This window comes from Talpa europaea (assembly GCF_964194135.1).
Source record: "Talpa europaea genome assembly, chromosome: 14".
Taxonomy (NCBI): Eukaryota; Metazoa; Chordata; class Mammalia; order Eulipotyphla; family Talpidae; genus Talpa; species Talpa europaea.
In genome coordinates, this window is record NC_140082.1 from 28,859,700 (window position 1) to 28,878,644 (window position 18,945).

An 18,945-nucleotide genomic window follows, 5' to 3' on the forward strand; every position below is an offset into this window, starting at 1 on the left:
GCTTCTGTTTCCACCCAAGTTTACATTTGGGGAAAGATTTCATACTGAAAACAAAAGTTATTGAAAATCCCTCTTCTGGGTTATGTTCTAAAGCAGTGCTTCTCAAACATCCGTATATAAAGGGGTCCCCTAAGGGTCTTGTCAAGTGCAGATTCCTTTTCAGCAAATCCAGGGCAGTGCCTGAAAATCTGCATTTCTGACAGACTCCCAAGTAGTGCTGATGCTGGAGTTCAGGGAGGACACTGAGTGAGTGTCCTTTCACTTCTTTTTTTTTTTTTTTGAGATTTATTTATTTATGTGTATAAGAACTGGGACCAGAGGTGCAGGGTGGGGAAGAGGAATCACCAGAGACAGAGTGGGGAGTAGAACAGACAAATTTACTGAAATACACTGCTAAGAGGAGCAGTGAGCAAGACAGGAGAGGCCTGCTGCACTATATGTGGGTTAGCTCCCTGGCCCTGGCATCGAACTCAGGCCACACAGGTGATAGCACTGAGACTTAACCCCTAGGCTACCAGGGAGGGCCAGTTCCAATACTATATATCTTATCTTTACCTTGACTATTTATACAAATGTTTGGGCAAGTGTGACTACACAGCCCACGCAATGAGAAGTGAAATCCCCATGGTGCAGGGGGTCAGTCATAAGAGAAAAAGGAAGGGATATAGTACTTTGAGATGTTCCTTTCTGAAAAGTACCCTTTCTTTGGATATCGTGATGTTTCAAATCAAATCCTCTCTCAAATAGGCTCTCCTCCCTTGACATGCTGCCAAGGTCAGTGTCCACCATGAGAATTTCACATTTTCCAAATTTGGAAGCCCCACACACCTGAAGCAGTCCCTGGCCTTTAAAAGTCTGTAACCCTTGCATGACCAAATTGCAATTTTTATGGGTTGTGCGTAACTCTAAAGAAGTCCTCTGCATGAATTGAAGGCACATCATAGCCTATGTGTATAAAGGAGAACATTCCATTTCCCTCTGTTTTGTGCAAATACTAAGTGAACAGACCCAAGATACCAGTTTTTGCCTATTGGATGATCAGATTTTTTTTTTTTCATTTTCTGTCCTGTCTCAAATGTGCTTGTTTCTGGTAGGTTTATAGAGCTTCTTTCAAAAAAAAAAAGAACTCAAGTATTTATTTTTGAGCAGCAAATGACACCAAGAGCTCCTGCCTTTAGTGATTTAATTTTTTTCCTCTTCCTTTACAGCTGTGACCTAGTTAATTGTAGGTGGGAAGCAAACTCTGAAATCATTTTATTTCTGCTTTGCTTAGAAATCTTACTCTGTTAAATTGTAGGATGTCCTCCTTAATAACAGGAAGTCAGGTTTGGAGATCAGTAACATTTGTGCTCTTTGTGCATTGAGATCAAGAAGAGTTAAGTGTGTCGCCTGCAGCTTCCTCGTGGTTAGGGGAGAGGGAAGAGAGGAGAGAGAGACAAGAAAATGACCCAAAGATGAGTCACTCATTTCTAAAACAAGAGTCTAAATGCTCTTTGTTGACTGCAGATTGTAACCTCTGCCTGTTCTGGCCTCCCGGCCACAGGGACAAAAGACCGAGTGATTCAGCAACTCAGTTTGGCTGCTTCATTCCTGCCTTTGGGGAACTGAAGTACTGAAATATCACATCATCAAGATACCATTTTAATTTAGAAATAAACGCACATTAGTAATAGACCTTTCAGGTACCTAAGTGTATCCTTGCAGTGGAAGAAAAATTTGATTGCTTTAAACAAAACATTTATTTTTTTCAGGGATGTGGCAAGAAATAGTTGGGTGACTGGTCCTAAGACTGGTTTTCCACCCCAGGTATGGCAAAGGATCTTATTTACCCTACTGTGGGCTGGCTCATTGGCATTAAACATGTGAGGAAAACTCCAGTTGCAGCTTAGGCATGAGGATGCAAATCAATGATGTCCATCATCAATGTCCTAGCGAGCTGTGGCTCGTGCATGCAAAGGAGCAGAGGCTCACCCCAGGCCATCCGATTCGAGCTCATTAGGGTAAACACATCCTAGTTGTCAGCAGCTACAGGTCTGTCTGTGAGCAAAATCCCAGAGCCTGCCACGGGAGAGGCCAGAGAGTGGACAGGGAAAGAGCAGTGGTTGAAAAAAAATAGTGTTTAATGGTAAGACAGTTATTCAAAAAATTAACCATAGAATCACCATATGGTCCAGCAATTCCATTTCTAGGTATCTATCCAAGACGATTGAAAGCAAGGTCTCAAGGTAATATTTATATACCCATTACTCACAATATTTGCCAAAAAGTGGGAGTGATCCAAGTGTCCCTTGATTAATGAATGAATAAACAAAATGTGATCTACCCATACAAAGGAATATTATTCGGCCTTAAAAAGGAAGAAAATTCCGAAACATGCTGTATGATGATCCTCGAAGACAGTATGATCCTCGAAGGATGATCCTGACAATATCATCCTCGAAGGATGATCCTGACAGGATGATCCTCGAAGACAGTATGCTAAGTGAAATAAGCCAGTCACAAAATCAGATACTGTGTGATTCCATCACGTGACCTAGACTATTCAAAGTGAGAAAGTAGAATGGTCAGGGGCTGGAAGAAAGGGGAGGCAGGTTATTAAATGGGGACAGGGTTTCAGTTTTGCAAGATGAAAAGCATTCTGGAAATGGATGATGTGATGGTTGCTTAAAAGTGTGAAGTGCTTAATGCTTCCAAACTGTACTCTGAAAAATGGGCTAAGTAGCAAATTTTGTTATAAAGATATCTTACCACAATTTTAAAAAATCAGTGTCTGAAACCAGAGGCATGGGTGAATTCTTCCGGGCATCCCATGAGGAGTGAGGCTGTTCAGCATGGTGGTTCTGGGTTCTGAACACGCATCCAATGTCATGACTCCTACCCCGTGGAAGGCAGTGTTTTGCACATTTTGAAATCTATCCCGAGTCTTGGTGGAGGAGGTAGAGTGCTCCTGAGAGAGTCAGCCTCGGCTGCTTCGTCGTGGCTGAATCCATGAAGGAGATCTCAGACCTGCCCATTACCGGGCCTTAATTAACCAGAAGCCTGGTCCCAGCTGTGCAACAATGAGACTGTTGTCCCGGGTTTTATTAAGAGACACTAACAGAAGGCTCTTAGCTCCTAAGCGTCTCTTCATAGCTGAATCTTAAATCATCACCTTTGTTTCTGCATCAAGGGGAAAATAACCAATACCCTGATCTAATTTCTGTCTTCTCCTGTGGAACTTTAACCTCAAATTATAACGCACAGCGATTTTTTTTTTTTAAAAAAAGGGGAAAAAATCATTATATTTTCTTGACAAGTCAAACAATAAAGTCTAAGTTAGTTTTCTTTATAGATTTTTAAATGTGTTCCTGGTCTGGGTGGATGTAATTACATTTTTTCTCTGGAATTGTTAAAGGGCATTTAATTTCTTTCTGTAGGTTGTATTGTTGGTCTTCCTGACTCTCCAATTTCAGGGTTTCCCTCACTTGAGGGAAGGTGAACTGTGCTTTATTCCAGATGAGGATACGGACCTCTTGCAAATGCAGGGAGCCTTAGATTAAGTAAATGTTTCACTTATGTGGGCTGCTTGGCCTCTGTCAGAAATTGGCACTATATAGAAGAGACCCAGATTGGGGGATTTGAAATTTGATGCTGTCAGGGCATTGCTTTCTCCTAAGCTGCTCTCTTGTACTTTGTCAGCTTCCTGCTCACCCACTTCCACCTGTGGGCACTTGGGTCTCACAGGAAGCTTGCCCGCTGCCCTAACAAGAAGGGGATGAAGTCCCTGGCACAGAGAAATGGAGCAGGGTCCTGCCTGCCTTGCCCTCCCTTCAGCCTTCCAGCCAGCCTAACTTGTCTTTTCATACATCCTTTTTTTTAAGATTTATTTATTTACGCATACATGAACTGGGGTGTAGGCTAGAGGTGCAGGGGGTGAGAGGATTCACCAGAGAAAGTAGGGAGCAGAACAGGCAGATGTACTGAAATACAGTGCTGAGGGGAGCAGCAGGAGAGGTAGGAGAAGTCTGCTGCGCCATGTGGGTAGCTTCCTGGCCAGGGATCGAACTTATGCTGCAGTGGTTGGTGATAGCTTGATAGCACTGTCTTTAACCCCTGCGCCACCAGGGAAGCCCCTTTTCATAGATCTTGATTTGTTCTTGGTCCACCTAGTTTCTGTTCCCCTGGTTGACCTGAATTTGGGATTTATTATTCATAGATATCTTGATAGACAACTGTGAATTCATTAATTCATCTTGATCTTTAAATTCTGGATGAATCTAGGTGTCTTTAACCACTGTCCTGATTTCCTGACTATAATATACCTAGTTCTCCAGCTCCAATATAGTTCTTAGTTTTCTAAACTCTTTTGTATTCTAATCCATCTCTGTAATCTTTGGTCAGTCATGGGTGCAAAACAGACCACGCCATCATTTAAGTGGCTCTGAAAAGTAGCACACCACATAAATTGCTATAATAGATCTTAATGAGAAAGTACAGTGTCAAATTCTTCAGCAATAGCCTGAGCAACTTATACCATTAATAAACTTATCCTAAAAAGATCTAATTTTGTATATCAAAGGACTTGCTTGCTTTCTTGGCCTCCCTTTGAGATTGTGATGCAGAGATCCGATTCATTAACTAATCCAACCCCTACTTACCATCTAAAACAGAATTCACAGGTGCTTTTTGTTTTGTTGACTTTGTTTGGGTATTTGTCACTGTTGTTATGGGTGTTGTTTCAAGAACCCTGTGAACATATCTAAACATATGTGAAGTCTATAAAATGAGTTGGACAAGAGTAAAATAGGCTTTTTTGCACAACTGTGTTAGAATACAGTCTGTAGATTCTGGGCATACGTATGGGCTCTTTGGAATCTTGACCTCTGGACACAGTGGTACTAATGATACAGAGCACCAGGGTGGACAGTGTAGTGGCCAGCAGATTGCTATCCACTGGGGTTATTTGCCTGGTCAGGCATCCTTTACATTTCTGCTTTCCATTTTCCCCTGGAGAAAGGCATTCTAAGAAGCAAGGGGAAAATGTAGTCTAGAAAATGATTTCCCAAAGTCATTAGCTCACCAAAATGGCATCTGACCAGCAGAAGCTGCATTGACCCTATTCACATTAGCAACGCTATTTCGTCCCCATTCATCAAGCCTCCTTCACTGTCTTTGTCCTAGTGTGTCACGTCTTCACTACTAAATAAGAAAGGGAATGTAGGGTGAACCCTAATCTGCCAGCTGTGTGAGAACCCAAAACAGGAACAACAGCACCTCCTGTTAAGAGCTTAAACTACTTCAGGGTCAATTTTATGTAGGCACATCACTCAAGACAGCCAGAAAAGTCACAACACTATGCTTCTATGTAAAATACACATTTTGTTCATTCGGCAGTCAGTACATTTCTATTAAGGTTGAGACATTAGGGATTCAAAATAAAAAAGGAAGATTGTAGGGCCTCCCCAGTGGCACAGCGGTTAAGCGCTGGGCTGCGAAGCTGCCTGCAGCCTCTGCAGCGCAGGTTCGATCCCCGGCCACTGGCAAGGGTCCCACATGGTGCGCAGACCTCTCCTGCCGCCCGCTGCTCCCCTCAGCAGTGTACTTCGGTCCTTCTGCCTGTTCTGTTCCCTGCTCTGGCTCTGGTGAATTCTCTCACCCTCCCGCGCTTCTGACTGTACCCAGTGCTTGTATAAATAAATAAATAAATCTTAAAAAAAATAAAAAAAAAAAGGAAGATTGTAAATTAGAAGAAGGCATTTTTACAGAGAAAAATGACTTTATTAGAAATGGATAAGACATTTTTAAAAAAACTTCCTAATATAAGCAACATAATATTATAAATAATGGAAGGCCTAGAATTGGGTTGAAGTTTAAAAGGAAGTTAAGTAACAAGTGAAAACTAAGCATTCTCATCCCTGTTTATCTCTTATAAATTCTACTCTCCTCTTCCTTTATGTGTGGAGGAAAAACACTGACTTTATCTGCTTAAGTTATCCCAAATCTCTTCACAGCTTCCTGAAAAGATTTTCTAACTTCTCAGTTATTGCTTGAAAGTGAGTGTTAGTTATCTCTTCAACAAATCTATGAGCATTAACTCACCTTCATCTTCCCATGTGAGAAGGAAGTGGAACCCTAGCCCTTTCCTTTTCTGATAGAGCCTCCAATTTTGTGATGTGGACCCCCACTTTGCAACTTCACTTCTGATAGGGCCCCAATCATTGATCTTGTAAGTGTTTGTTGCCCCTAAATAAAACATAAGACTGTGATTGCATAAATACATGCTTGCAAAACATACACTCAAAAATCATCCTTGGCCACTGAATTCCATAGAAACCAAATAACAAGAGATTAAGACAGGAGGGGCTGAGGGCATTTAATATCTCATGCAGGGCCTGGACTGGTTTAATTCAGACGGCCCTGATTTTATTTCCATTGAGACCTGGCATGTATAAGAATTTACTTTCATAACTGAGTAATTGATATGATGACATCACTTTTATGGCCATACGACCTCTCGTATAATGGTTTGTAGAGCTTGGGGGAAATATTTCTCTAAACATAGCTCTTGGCATCTAGCTCTGGTGCTCTTAAGCCACAGGCCAGCTCCTGCCTCCCTTCTACTTTCCCAGGGACCCAAAATATTTTAATATATACAGTCAAGCATTTTTAAAAAATTATTCTCCTATCCCCAGTGAACATAATGAGGTCCCTAGCATTTATATAAACAGGTCTCGTGGGTTCTCAGGTCGAGAAATGATGACGCAATGATGACTCCCTGTCAGAGCTGGGACATTTTCCAGACCCAAATATGGGATTAAATGTGTGAGTGAACAGTCCTGAAATGCCTCAGGATTTCAAAAGATTGTTTGGGTTTGGGCTTTGCACATCGCCCACTCACTCAACCATATAAGTGCTATTTCTAAATATCCTTTTCCCAAGGAGCTGGCACTCGGATTATGCAGTGACAAATGGTAACTTCCAAAGGAGTTTGGACTTTTGCCCCAGATGGTGGGTGTGAGAGTGTGGGGAAGAGAAGGAGGAGGAGGGAGAAGGAAACTGCTAAGTTGTTGGGTGCCCTCAGCCCCTGTTTCCCACAAGTCCCTCTGCTCAGCACGCTGGGGGCTATCAGGAGGGGAAACGGCTTGGCCCTAAAGGTAGCCCTTTCTATTTAGTGCCCATACCCAGCTCCCCTTTTCAAAGGCCTTACAGTGCTGATATGTACAGCACAACAAGAATGAACCTTGAAAGCATTATTCTAAGTGAAACCAGCCAGTCATAAAGACCACATTTATGTGAAATGTCCAGAATAAGCAAATCTATAGACACAGAAAATAACAAGTGGTTGCTGGTGGCTGGATGAAGAAAGATGGGGAGAGGTTTCTTTTGGGGGTGATGAAAATGTTCTAAATGCTCTAAAATGAGATTGTGGTGATAGTTGTACAACCCTATGAAGTTACTAAAAAAAAAAAAAAAACCCATTGACTTATAGACTAAATGGGCAAAGTATCAATATATGGTAGATAAATCATATCTCAATAAAGTGGTTTATAGCTTTTTTTTAATACTGACAAGTACTTAAGGGCTACTTAAAAATAAAGATTCAAGCTCTGCCCCAGACCCACATTTTGGTTACACATGAAGATTCAGTAACAAAAGCATTCTTTGGAAAGAATGAAATGTGCAATGAATTTAAACCTAAGTTTAAGTCCTGTGTTGGAAGTCTGGAGGGGAATGTTGAATTAAAATGTGAATTAGGAGCTAAGAACTGAAAAGGTCCATATGTGGCACAGAAATGTTAGCTGCGCACAAAATCCAAAGAAATCTGTTTTCTACAAAACCGAAAAATATGGTTGATGGGTATTTGTGAACGTACCCTTGTTTTTCCTTACTATTGTAGCTTTCTTTCTTTTCCAGCACTTTCTTGGGATTACTTTGGAATTTGTTGCCTATTGATCCCCTATAGTTCTTGCAAGTGAACAGATATGGCTTATAGGAAGGTCTTAATTCTGGTTGAAAGGTCTAGTACTGAGCCTCAATTGGACAGGGCTTTGATTTTGGAGAAACTGCCTTTTACCTTTTGATTCTATCAGCAAAAGATAAACAGTACATCCAAGAAAGTTTTGAAAAATGCAATTTGTGCCTCCTAGTAGTTGCCTTTGACCTGACATAGTAGAAATAGTAGAAATTCTCCAATCAATCTTATTCCTGATAATTTCTAAAACAGATATCAGCAAGTAATCACCAAATAATTAAAGGGTCACATTAGAGTGCATTTCTGAATATATTTCTTTGGTTCCTATAAATATACTTCTCCCTGCATGCACAATTTCCTGTGTGTTTATGTATTTACAAATTTTGTTCATAATGGTGCTACATATTACTTTGCACTTAAAGTTTCTCCAAGTCATTCTCAAGGCGGTAATTATATCTGGAAACATCCCTAGAGTCAGACAAAAGCATTTGTTGCTTTAAAGAAAATTCCTCTGTCTTACAGAAACCGTGAAGGGAAATCTGGGGACAGGGACAGGCAACACAGAGGCACAGCAGTGAAGACAAGGAGATGATGAACAGCTGGACAGAGGCTGGGGCAGCTGGGCGGCAGTGGGGGATGCACCATTCAGTGCCCTGCAATGGCTCCCTCTGCTCTCAGGGTCCCCCTGCCTTTATCCTGGCGGGAAGTCCTGGCTTCATCTTCCCTCCCAGAGTCACCCCCTGACTAGACTGTTCCAGCCTCTGTCTTTTCCCAAACTCAGAACCAAAGGAGCAAGACTTTGGATCTACTTGTAATGTCCTCCCCAAGTGCAGACAGTGGCCAAGCAAGCAGTGACTCACCCAATCCTGCCAACTAACTCAATGCTTAGACTCTTTTCACCCCAAACAAGCAAAATAGTTCACAAAAGGAGGGTGACCCAGTATCTTAATCATCCCCAGTATATCAAACAATGTTCCTTACCTTCCAAACACTCAGGAAGACCCTCACTTATTCCTCTTTAAGTTTTGTAACAACAGTTTAAGTGGATAAATGCCTAGAAAACTCTGATTTTCTATTCTTTTCAAGGAAAGAATAAAGTGATTAAAAAATATTGGGACTCAGTAAGACTGATCCAGGTTAGCTATCTGCCTGCTGAGCCCTGGGGTCGTGTCTCAGCTCTCAGTTCCTGTATCCTGGGTAGGTCACTCTGACCCTCTGCACTATTTACCTACTCTGTAAAACAAAGATGCACACACAGAGAGATACATATCATGCAGATACACTCAAAGGTCTTACAGAAACACACACACACACAGAGAGACACTTATGCAGACACAGATATACTGAGAGACATACATGCTCAAGTTTGCACACAAAGGGTCATATACATCTGTACCTAATTGTTCTGAAATCATAAATCCCCATTGAAAGCACAGGTCATCCTGCATGATGGTGGGGTGCTATTTGCATGAACAATTACAGAGCAAGCCTGGTGAAGACTTCAGGGCAATATGAGCAGGACTTGCTGTTCTCAGGAATTAGTTATGTTTATATTTGGGTTTGTTTTTTTTAAAAGCTCATTATGGCACCTTTAGTCTTAAAAGATTCCCAGATCATAAGCTAAATATATAGTTCACTTTTTTTATTTTAAGGTCACATTATTTAATCATAGAGTAAAATGGTGTCTTTAAAACTGTCCCTATCTATTTCATAATTGCATGCTTTGGATAAGAGCCTGGTTCACAGCCAAAATCCCCAGGGGATGGAGAGCATGAGCTTGGGGACACATGTGAAAGCTAACTATGATATAGCTGGCATTTGTTTTTTCTTGAAAATACCAAGGCAGTTAGTCAATGTTAATGGAACAATCATTTTCCACACGCAATTTGTTTTTCAATTTAAATTCTTTTCTTTCTGTCTTTATCTTTCATCTCTCATTCCTTCTTTCTTTCTTATCAAACTCTCCCTGTTGATGGAGAGTTTGTAAAAAAGGCAAAATTCCTTAGCCCCCGCCCCCCGCCCGCCACCCGAGCTATTATTATAGGGTGCATGGAAATAAAGTAATAATGTACGGGAATGAAATCATGCATAGTGTTTTACCCCAGAGCCATTACTCATGGAAAAACGATAAAACTCATCAAAGCAGAGTTTAGATGAAAATGGTCTTCATATATTCAATCCAACTAATTGATGCATTGATATGAAGCAAAAGTAGAAAAGGGATTATGGTGAATAAGATAAGAAACACACATAGTGACCCTAAATGACCTGATCATGGTAACTGCTGAGAAAAAAAAATAATTAAAACCAGCTGTATACCATTACCTGCATTATCCACACTCCTATTCTTGAGTGTATTTCCTCCTTTAATCCTGACAACCATCCTGTGAGGTGGGTATGAATCCCACTTATGGATAAAAAAGTAGATCAGTCAATTAGTTTATCTAAAGTGGCACAGTAAGTGGTAGGGCCAAATTCAAATTCAATGTGTCTGATTCCTGAACATTTCAGTGGATTAGTGTGTTATACTCTACTAATTTTCTGATATTATTTAAAAATTTGAGTTTAAGAGACATAAAGTGAATGGCTAGATGATTGCTAGATCAATAGACAAAAAAAATAAATGGAAAGAATGTGCAGAAAGCAAATATACCTCCCTAACAACAATGCTTTCTCAGGACCTTGCAATCAGAATGATTCTAAGACTAAATGTGCCCCTTCTCTTAATAGTACTGGTTGTGTTGTGACTGAGTCCTCCCCAGCCCTTATCTCTCCTTCCTGCATTGGAATCTCATCTTTTGCTATAATCTGTTGAATGAGGATGTAGATGCCCTTCTGAGCCATGGTTAAAAATTATCAAAACTCAAACAACTTAATTGACATCTCAAATAAATGGGTGTCTTTCTTTGAGTCTTCATAGGGTCTTCATTATCTAATATGTAATAAAGTCACAAGAGCTTTTATAGAAAATAATCCATTGTGGAGATGTGTTGCTTTTACTTTTACCTCTTTTATTGCTTTCCTCCAAAACCTCAGATATTGACATTAAATCTATCAGATAAGTGTTCTTTCAACCCTTTTAATCCTAACCTCGACTTGAAACATAGCCAGAGAAAATGCCTGAGTCTTTGCAAATTGCCCACAGAAATAGCAATTTCTCTAATGTTGTTATAAAATTGGACATTTTGCTTCGCCATGCAGAAACTCTGTGGTTCTCTTAAGTTTGAAAGAGTTAAGAGGAGGGATGAATGGAATGTCTCGGGAATGCTGGCAGGGGAGGCCCCTGCTCCTTCCCCTTAGCTTCTCACCCTGGATGGAATCCCAGAACCCAGTGATGACTCTGGATCCACACTTTCCCCTAAATTCCATGCTGACCTGCCCCAAAGCCTGCTTTGCCTCTCAGCCGTCCACTTCGAGGGAGGGATGTGCAATTGTCTGCAGGATGAAGCTTTTTACCTTGTCTCTGGGGAGCATCCAGAGACCCAGAGAAAACATTTTGATTTAGGAGTCACTTGCTAATCCTTGAAGGAAAACAGTCCCCGAAGATTAGTGTATGCAGTGGAAAGGGAAGGTGGGGGAGAGGAGAATGGAACAAGAGGAAACAGCTATTTTGACTGCATTTTTTCCTTGCCTGATTGCATCTTAGTGACATCTGAACTCTGTGTTACTAAAAGAACATAGCCCTGTACATAGGCCTGGGACCAAAGGGTTGGAGGCAGGGCTGGAGCTGGCATGGCTGCGTGGCCGCTGGGCTCTGAGGACCCGCTATGTAACTGGGACCGTCTGGTGTGGGGCCTGACTTGCCGGGTGCTGAGGATGTGCCAAGAGGGAAACCTTCGGGTCCTGCAGCTGATGTTGAGAACATGGTGCTTCTCCAGGGCTGTCTACCAGGTGGGACTGGAAGCTCCTTGCATGTTTCTTTAAGGCATGAGAAATGGGTTGTGAATGGTGGGGTAGGGGAGTCAACCACTGCATGTTCCAGCTAGGAAGCCTGTTGTAATAAAGAGGAGCAGGTTAACAAGAATCGAGGCTCACCTCTGGGGTGCCAGGCTCTTCGCCAGCAAAATCCAACTCAGTTTTCCAACAAGTGACTAAAGTTGGTGCCTATGTTACCATTATGGAGAGGATGTGCCTGAAATTCAGAGAAAGTCTTAGGTGGTTCAAAGCCACCCAGCTGGTAAATGACACAGCCCTTTGTAGCCAAAAATCTCTTGCTACAAAGATGAGGATGCCTTTTGCATGAGTTCAGACTCCTTTCGCAAGAGATGCTATTGTTTTCTCTGTATGTATGCCGGTATATTTGTGTGATACATGTGTGCATGGGTGTTATGTGTGCACACACATCTGTACGTATTGTATGTGTACACATAATTATGCTCATGTGTTGTATATGTATGTGCATGTGTATTATGTACATATTTGTATGTGTGTGTGTGTGTGTGTGTATTTTGGGGTAAGGGACCTGTGCAGGACAGTAGGCAAAGAGGGAAGAACCCTAAGTCTCACTTCCATCCTTACCTCCCTCCCCCTCCAGAATTAGGCATTCAGTGGGGGGTATAGCTCAGGGGTAGAGCATTTGACTGCAGAATTAGGCATTCACATGCAGCATCTTTTTTCTCAAAAGGACAAAAAATAGAGACATGTCTGTAGGAGGTGGCCCTTCTGAGGAAATTGGCTGTGGATACAGAGCACTTGAAAAGGGAGAGACAAGAGCATTTGCTCCCCATCCATCTGTCCAGATTGGTGGCATTGAGCCAGGCCCCTGCTTGCCTCAGGAACTTCAGTCCTAACAGCCGCAGCCTAGCCAGAGCTGAGCCAGACAGAGCAGGGTGAAGGCAAAGAGGCAAGAGGGGAGATCTTCCCCTGACCTGGATCCTGAAAGAGGGTGTCATTAGCTCTTCTTCTGTTGATAGTTTTTTGTAATGCAGTGTATTCCATCCACTAAGTCAGCTTCAGTGGCTTGGCATGCTCTCTCTTTTAGCTGGCTCACCACATTGCTTGGAACCGAGAGGCACATCTGGCCCCTGGACTTGTAGGTGTAATTTGTTGGTGTATAATCCCTTAATGAGCCCTGATGGCTAAAGAATGCAACACCACATAGCCCCTTCCCCCACCCTTCATGGGAAGTCTGAACTGGCACTAAAAGAACTGCTCTTTGGAAGATGTGACCACGAGCGCTTGGTTGACCTCACAGAGGGACACAGAGGTCCCCCCAGCTCCTGACCATCACCCTAGTGCTCCTGTTTCTCCATCTGCCCACTGGCAGACAGGACAAAGATAATTCAAGTAGTTTCTAGAAATGAAATATTTTTTCCCCCTAGAATCCGTGTTTGAAGAGCACATGCTTATAGTTTTCCTATAAACAGCAAGTAAGCCTGCTGTAATCATACATAAAAGAAAGTTGAGAGAACTCTTCCACAAAATTTATACAATATTTGCAGTGATGAATTGTGAATGTGAAAGAATTCTGGGGAAAAAAATCCCCCAAGTGGGAAATTCAAGCCTACTGGTAGTTTGTCCATTTGCAGCTTTTTCTGAAACCTTGGTTTAAAATCAAATCTCAAACAATTTGATGTTTGGGGATAATTCCTTAGTCAAGATAATTCTGTCTTCTTAGTTGTTACTGTTATTACAAATAAATTTGGGGCCCCTGGTTCCTGGTGTCCGCCTCTTATCATCTCCTCCTTGTGTCTCATCCAGTTTTGGTTTTTTTTTTTTTTTAAGATTTATTTATTTATTTATACAAGTACTGGGTACAGTCAGAAGCACGGGAGGGGGAGAGAATTCACCAAAGCCAGAGTGGGGAACAGAATAGGCAGACGGAAGAAATCCACTGCTGAGGGGAGCAGAGGGCTGCGGAAGAGGGCTGCGGAAGAGGTCTGCGCGCCATGTGGGACCCTCACTGGTGGCCGGGGATCGAACCAGCGCTGCAGAGGCTGCGGGCAGCTTCGCAGCCCAGTGCTCAACCACTGTGCCACCAGGGGAGGCCCATATCTCATCCAGTTTTATAAAAACTGAGCTTCTAAATCCAGTAAGTGGGTTGGATTAGCCCCCCCTCAAGAGGCTTTTTTCAGGACTTTCTTTAATGTTCTAAGTGTACTGAATATTGATTTATTTGGAAAAATAAATCAATCTCAACCTCAACCTCCACTCATCAGATACCTGCTGAGCAGCAGCTTGTGCCTGACCCATCTCATGCTTGCCCATCTCTGGCCAACTCAGGGTGGTCAGCCCACACGGCCATGTCTGCTGCTGCGGGGAATTCCTTCCCATGGGTGAGTCTAGAAAGCAGATGCTGAGGGGAAAGCCAAGATAGCAAATCTAAACTAGTTGACCCACCTAAAATGCTAGGTTGCCCAGTTAGCAGTCTGCAGAGTTCGGTGGAGTCACTGAAGAAAGCAGGAAAGCCAAAGACAAAACAAAACAGTGGTGCTGGCCCAGGGCGGTCTGCATGCATTCCAGACCGGGCTCACCCTCCCAGGCAGCTTTACCTGCTCCTAGTCCCTCCGTACCCCCCCCCCCCAAAATACAGGCCATCTTCAGGAACGCATAGACTCTGGGGGAGAGGCCATAAAAATAAATGATTGCATTTTTCAGCACTAGAGTCTTTGCGAGAAGAGCAGAGAGTAACTTTGCATAAGGAAGACTTTACCAGAAAATCTTTTATTCTTCCATGAACTTTGTTTCCTGCACTACAGAATAGGGAAAAAAATAGCTTTATAGAAATGAAAGGGATAAGGGGATGTTTATGAAAGTGCTCACAGTGCATATTGTGCCGCTAGAGGTGAAATTCTTGGACTGGCGCAAGAAAAAGAACTTTTAACGAAATTTAAATAATAATAATAAAAAAAAAGAAAGTGCTCACAGTGCAAATGTATATACAAATGGGAATGTTTTTTAGTGTACCGTATTCTGACTGTTTAGCTTGGGAAATATTCACCAAGAGTATTTTTGCTAGTGATGGGGTAGCTCTATGCCCATGGCATTGTGCTCTGTTTAGGCAGCTGTGTAGGAAAAGTTCTGAGTTCTCCTTTACTCTCATCCAGTATTACACTCACAACACATCTGACACCAGACATGTGGGGCTTCCACATCAAGCAATGCAGATGCTACCTGGGCTTAGCACAGACTCCACAGGGGAAGGGCTCTGTCCCCTGAGGCTGCCCTTGCTTCAGGCCTGTCACAAGTAATGGGCCCCAGGTTACTTGCAGCTTCTATTGGATTTGACTATAAATTGGAGGTTCTTATGACCTCTTCCCCCTTGGATTCAGTCACTTACTAGAAAAGCTCACTCACAGTACTCAGGGAAGTATACTTATCAGTCTATTAAAGGATGCTTTAAATGATACTGCTGAACAGCCAGATGAAGCAGTACATAGGTTGAGGTCTGGGAGTGTCCTGAGTCCAGTAACTTCTGTCCCCAGGGAGTTAGGGTATGCCCCACTGCCAGCAAGTGGATGTGTTCACCAGTTCAGAAGCTCTGAACTGCATGCTTTTAGGACTGTTATAGGCTTCATCATGTAGGTATGATCAATCAATGACTTGATCACTAGCTTTTCCCATTCCCAGAGGATGGAGGGTGGGACTAAAACTCTAGGTTTCTCAGCATGGCTTGGTGCTTGTGATTACTAGACCCCTTCCAGGAGCCATCCAGGAGCTCACCCTGAGTCGCCTCATTAAAACAAAAGTCACTCTGATACCCCAGGAAATTCCAAGGGATTTAGGAGTCCTGTACCAGGAATGAGGGTCAAAGATGCTCCTGGTGCTCTTATCACTTAGGAAATTACAAGGATTTTAGGAGCTCTGTGCTAGGAACCAGGGACAAAGAGCAGTCTGTATATATTCTATTAAGTTGTAGTTGTTGTATCTGAATATACCATCATGGATGACTGAGGTTAAGCCAACATGCAGGGATGAGAAATATGGCAAGAAGGCATTTCTACACTGATGTAGCTTATTCCCATCTTTTCATACATAGATGGAAATGACTGAATGAGAGATCGGTGAGTAGGTAGGTAGCCAGGTGGCTAGGTAGACCAAAACTATAATGTACCCCAACTCAACTTCCCCTTAGCTGAATTCTGAAATATGCCCTTGGCCATTCTGGTGCTGTCTGACCAAAGGGGGAAGTTTCACAGAGGGAAGTGAGCAGGGAAAGAGACAGTAGTCATAACTGATGGCAACTAAAATAGCTCCCTTATGCAAATGTGGCACATACTGCTAGGAATCATCCCAGAGACCTGAAAAAGAGCCCCAGGAGCAGGGAGCACTGAAGTGTCATGGATCCACCTCTGTACCACCTTACCCTCCCCCTCATCACCCCTGGTTGTGCAGTATGAACTGTAGGAAAAATAAGTAAGACAAACAACCTGAATTATTACCCTGCCATAAATTGCTTCTGGCCCTAAAGATGTAGAACACATATGTATGGCATATGTAAGTCTGTTTTAGATTATTATATTTTTAAGTTGGATGTCATTAGTTTCTTTATTTCTTTATTTTTTTTTTTGTTTTATTTTGGTTTTGGTCTATTTGTGGAAACTACACCCCTCCTGAGAATTACAGCTTAGTTTCTGTTTTTTATTTCCTGATGCCTGCTGAACAAAGCACAAAGAGGCGACATACCTGGTTTCCCTGATTGTAGGGTATAAATTGTATTGGAGAAACTCGGACTAGGAAAACAAACCAGGGCACAGTCCCTGTTTCCTCCAAGAAATGTGGTTTCCTAAGGGTTTTAAAATCACACCCATCATGGCTACTTCTAGAAGGAAGTACACACCAGGTGCTGGAGTGGTCTCCTAAGTGTTAGTAGTTTAGGGAGATTTCTTTTTAACTTAAATAGGGCAGTTGTAACGCAGGGCTCTAATACTAGCTCTTTGTGATCCTCAGAGTCAGGCCTGAAGTCTAGCAGTATATTTCCCACCAACCCGTAGAAAAACAAGACATTAAGTGAACTAATACATGAGATTGATGGGGTCTGTGATCACAAAGAACATTTTACATATTTTTCTTCTTAGTGAAAATGGTGTTTCTAAACTGAGAGCTTCTAGAAATGTGTGCTATTTGAAAATGCAGATCATCAGTTATATGCACAATCTATTACAATGATGTCAGTGGCCAATTGTCCTAATGACGAGCAGCTCCCCTAAAATGAGATTGGGTTTTCAGTGATTCACTAGTATCTCCTGAAATAACTAATAGAACCAGCCTGGGCATGGTGGATGATGCCTCGATTCCAACAAACGTTCCCACATGTGGAACGTCAGGCTTGGAGTCTCAATTTGCTATTTTTGCTGTTCCCCTTTCATCATTTCGTTATGACGATGTATGTTTTCAAAGGACTCTGCCCTTTGTGTTATTTTATGACTACATATGGTGTAGGGCTTAGTCTTTTCTCCAGTGATATACAACATGTGTTATAGTTAAAGGGGTGTGGTGGGGGAAGACTTGCACCAAGGAAGAACAATTAGCAAATTTATTACATTTCTTTGTAACTTTTGTCAAGTCTGCATTTGTTTATTTTAATCTTTTCTGCCACTCATTACAGTTGCTGGTATCTGTCAGGAAAGGATGATTGGTTTGCCTTTCCACCAGTAGGCTGGAATGTCACATGCCCTGTCTTCTACAACACTCTTTGCTAGCTTGACATGGAGTCACATCTTTGCAATAGGACTGAAAGGAAATGCTCATTCCTGAGTTTTCTAATTGTTTTTCCTTTGGCATGGGACAGGATTTACAAGCAACATAATAGGTCAGTTTTTACTTTTTCTCATGAAGTATTTTCAAGTCTGACATGGATATGTTTCTATCTTCCCTTGGTTCAAGTGAGAAAATAGTACTTGGTTTGAAGGTTTAAAATTAGCTGTCAGTTACTATATCAACCATCTCTCACTTTCGTTCAGTTAGTCCCTCACTACATATACTAATCTATGTGAAAGCATCCTGGAAATCAACTCAGAATTTTAGCTTTTTGACCAATGTCAAGCTACCTTGATAAGTGAGGACCTCTAAATTTCTACTTAGGTGGGGACTTGGAGGTGGTACTTCCACTAGAAGAGAAGCAGTCAGTTTTTAACTTAAATTGTATGTTTCTTGAGGGTATTTTGGGGTGGAGTTGATAGATACTCCGAGTCTTTGTGTAACATCTTATGTATGTCCTATTTTTCACAAACCATTATCTTATCGAAACCCCATTATTTGAGAGCTAGTTTTTCACACTTCCTAACTTCAAGGAAATGATTCATGCATATAAAACTACTTTCAAATACATTCTTTTATTTTTTATCTCAATACCACTGGGAGGTGTTATAAATAAGGACACCATATTGAGTCTCAGAGAAGCTAGTCACTGGCCGCCTGTAAGAAAGGATTGAAAGGATTGCATTACCTATGCTATGGACTTTTGTTCTGGGGTGATGGTCAGATATGCAAATGCCACTTTATTTGGATAGTCTCTTTCAATAGAGTTATTTGGATGATGACCAGCAGCAGCTACAGAAATCAGGAATTCTAAATTATATTTCTAGAATTTACAATGAATCCAGATATGGCATATTCACTACCTCAGCTTTTCCATTAATTATATGAAATTCATTCATTCACTCCCCTGTATGTTCATTCATCTGACAGATAATGAATGAGCACATGCTCTGTGCCCAATATTATCATAGGTTCTGAAGTTGGAGTGGTGAGCAAAGCCAAACATAATTCCATATTCTTATAGAGGTTCAGTGGTGGGGATCTGGTAATCCTTTATTCATTCGACAGTGTTCTTATAGTAATTATGTGAAATTAAAATTGGAGGCTGGTGCTTTGACAGTAGGTACCTGGTAGCCTATGAGGACATAACAAGGGCCCTTTCCATTTTGAGATATTCTGGAAAGCTTCCTGAAGAGACAATATAAGAGCAGAGACCTTAATGCTCAGTGGGAGTTAACCAGGCAAAGGTAGGGGGGATAAACAGGAATAATCCAATAACACTGACCCATAGTGAC

The 18,945-nt window shown here is 41.9% G+C and overlaps 1 protein-coding gene across 6 annotated transcripts in view; it reads left to right on the forward strand.

The window, feature by feature from the left end:
* FRMD4A (FERM domain containing 4A) overlaps nt 1–18,945 on the forward strand; it is a gene marked incomplete at both ends in the record, with an annotated part of 535,058 nt that overhangs the window by 268,647 nt on the left and 247,466 nt on the right. For 2 of the 6 annotated variants that reach the window (XM_084253885.1, XM_084253886.1), the window contains one exon: nt 11,684–11,842. The exons of the other annotated variants lie outside the window; for them this stretch is intronic. In XM_084253885.1, the coding sequence (XP_084110011.1) occupies nt 11,684–11,842 (159 nt within the window). Of the gene's footprint in view, nt 1–11,683; nt 11,843–18,945 lie in introns of those variants that run through there. 6 annotated transcript variants of the gene reach the window in all.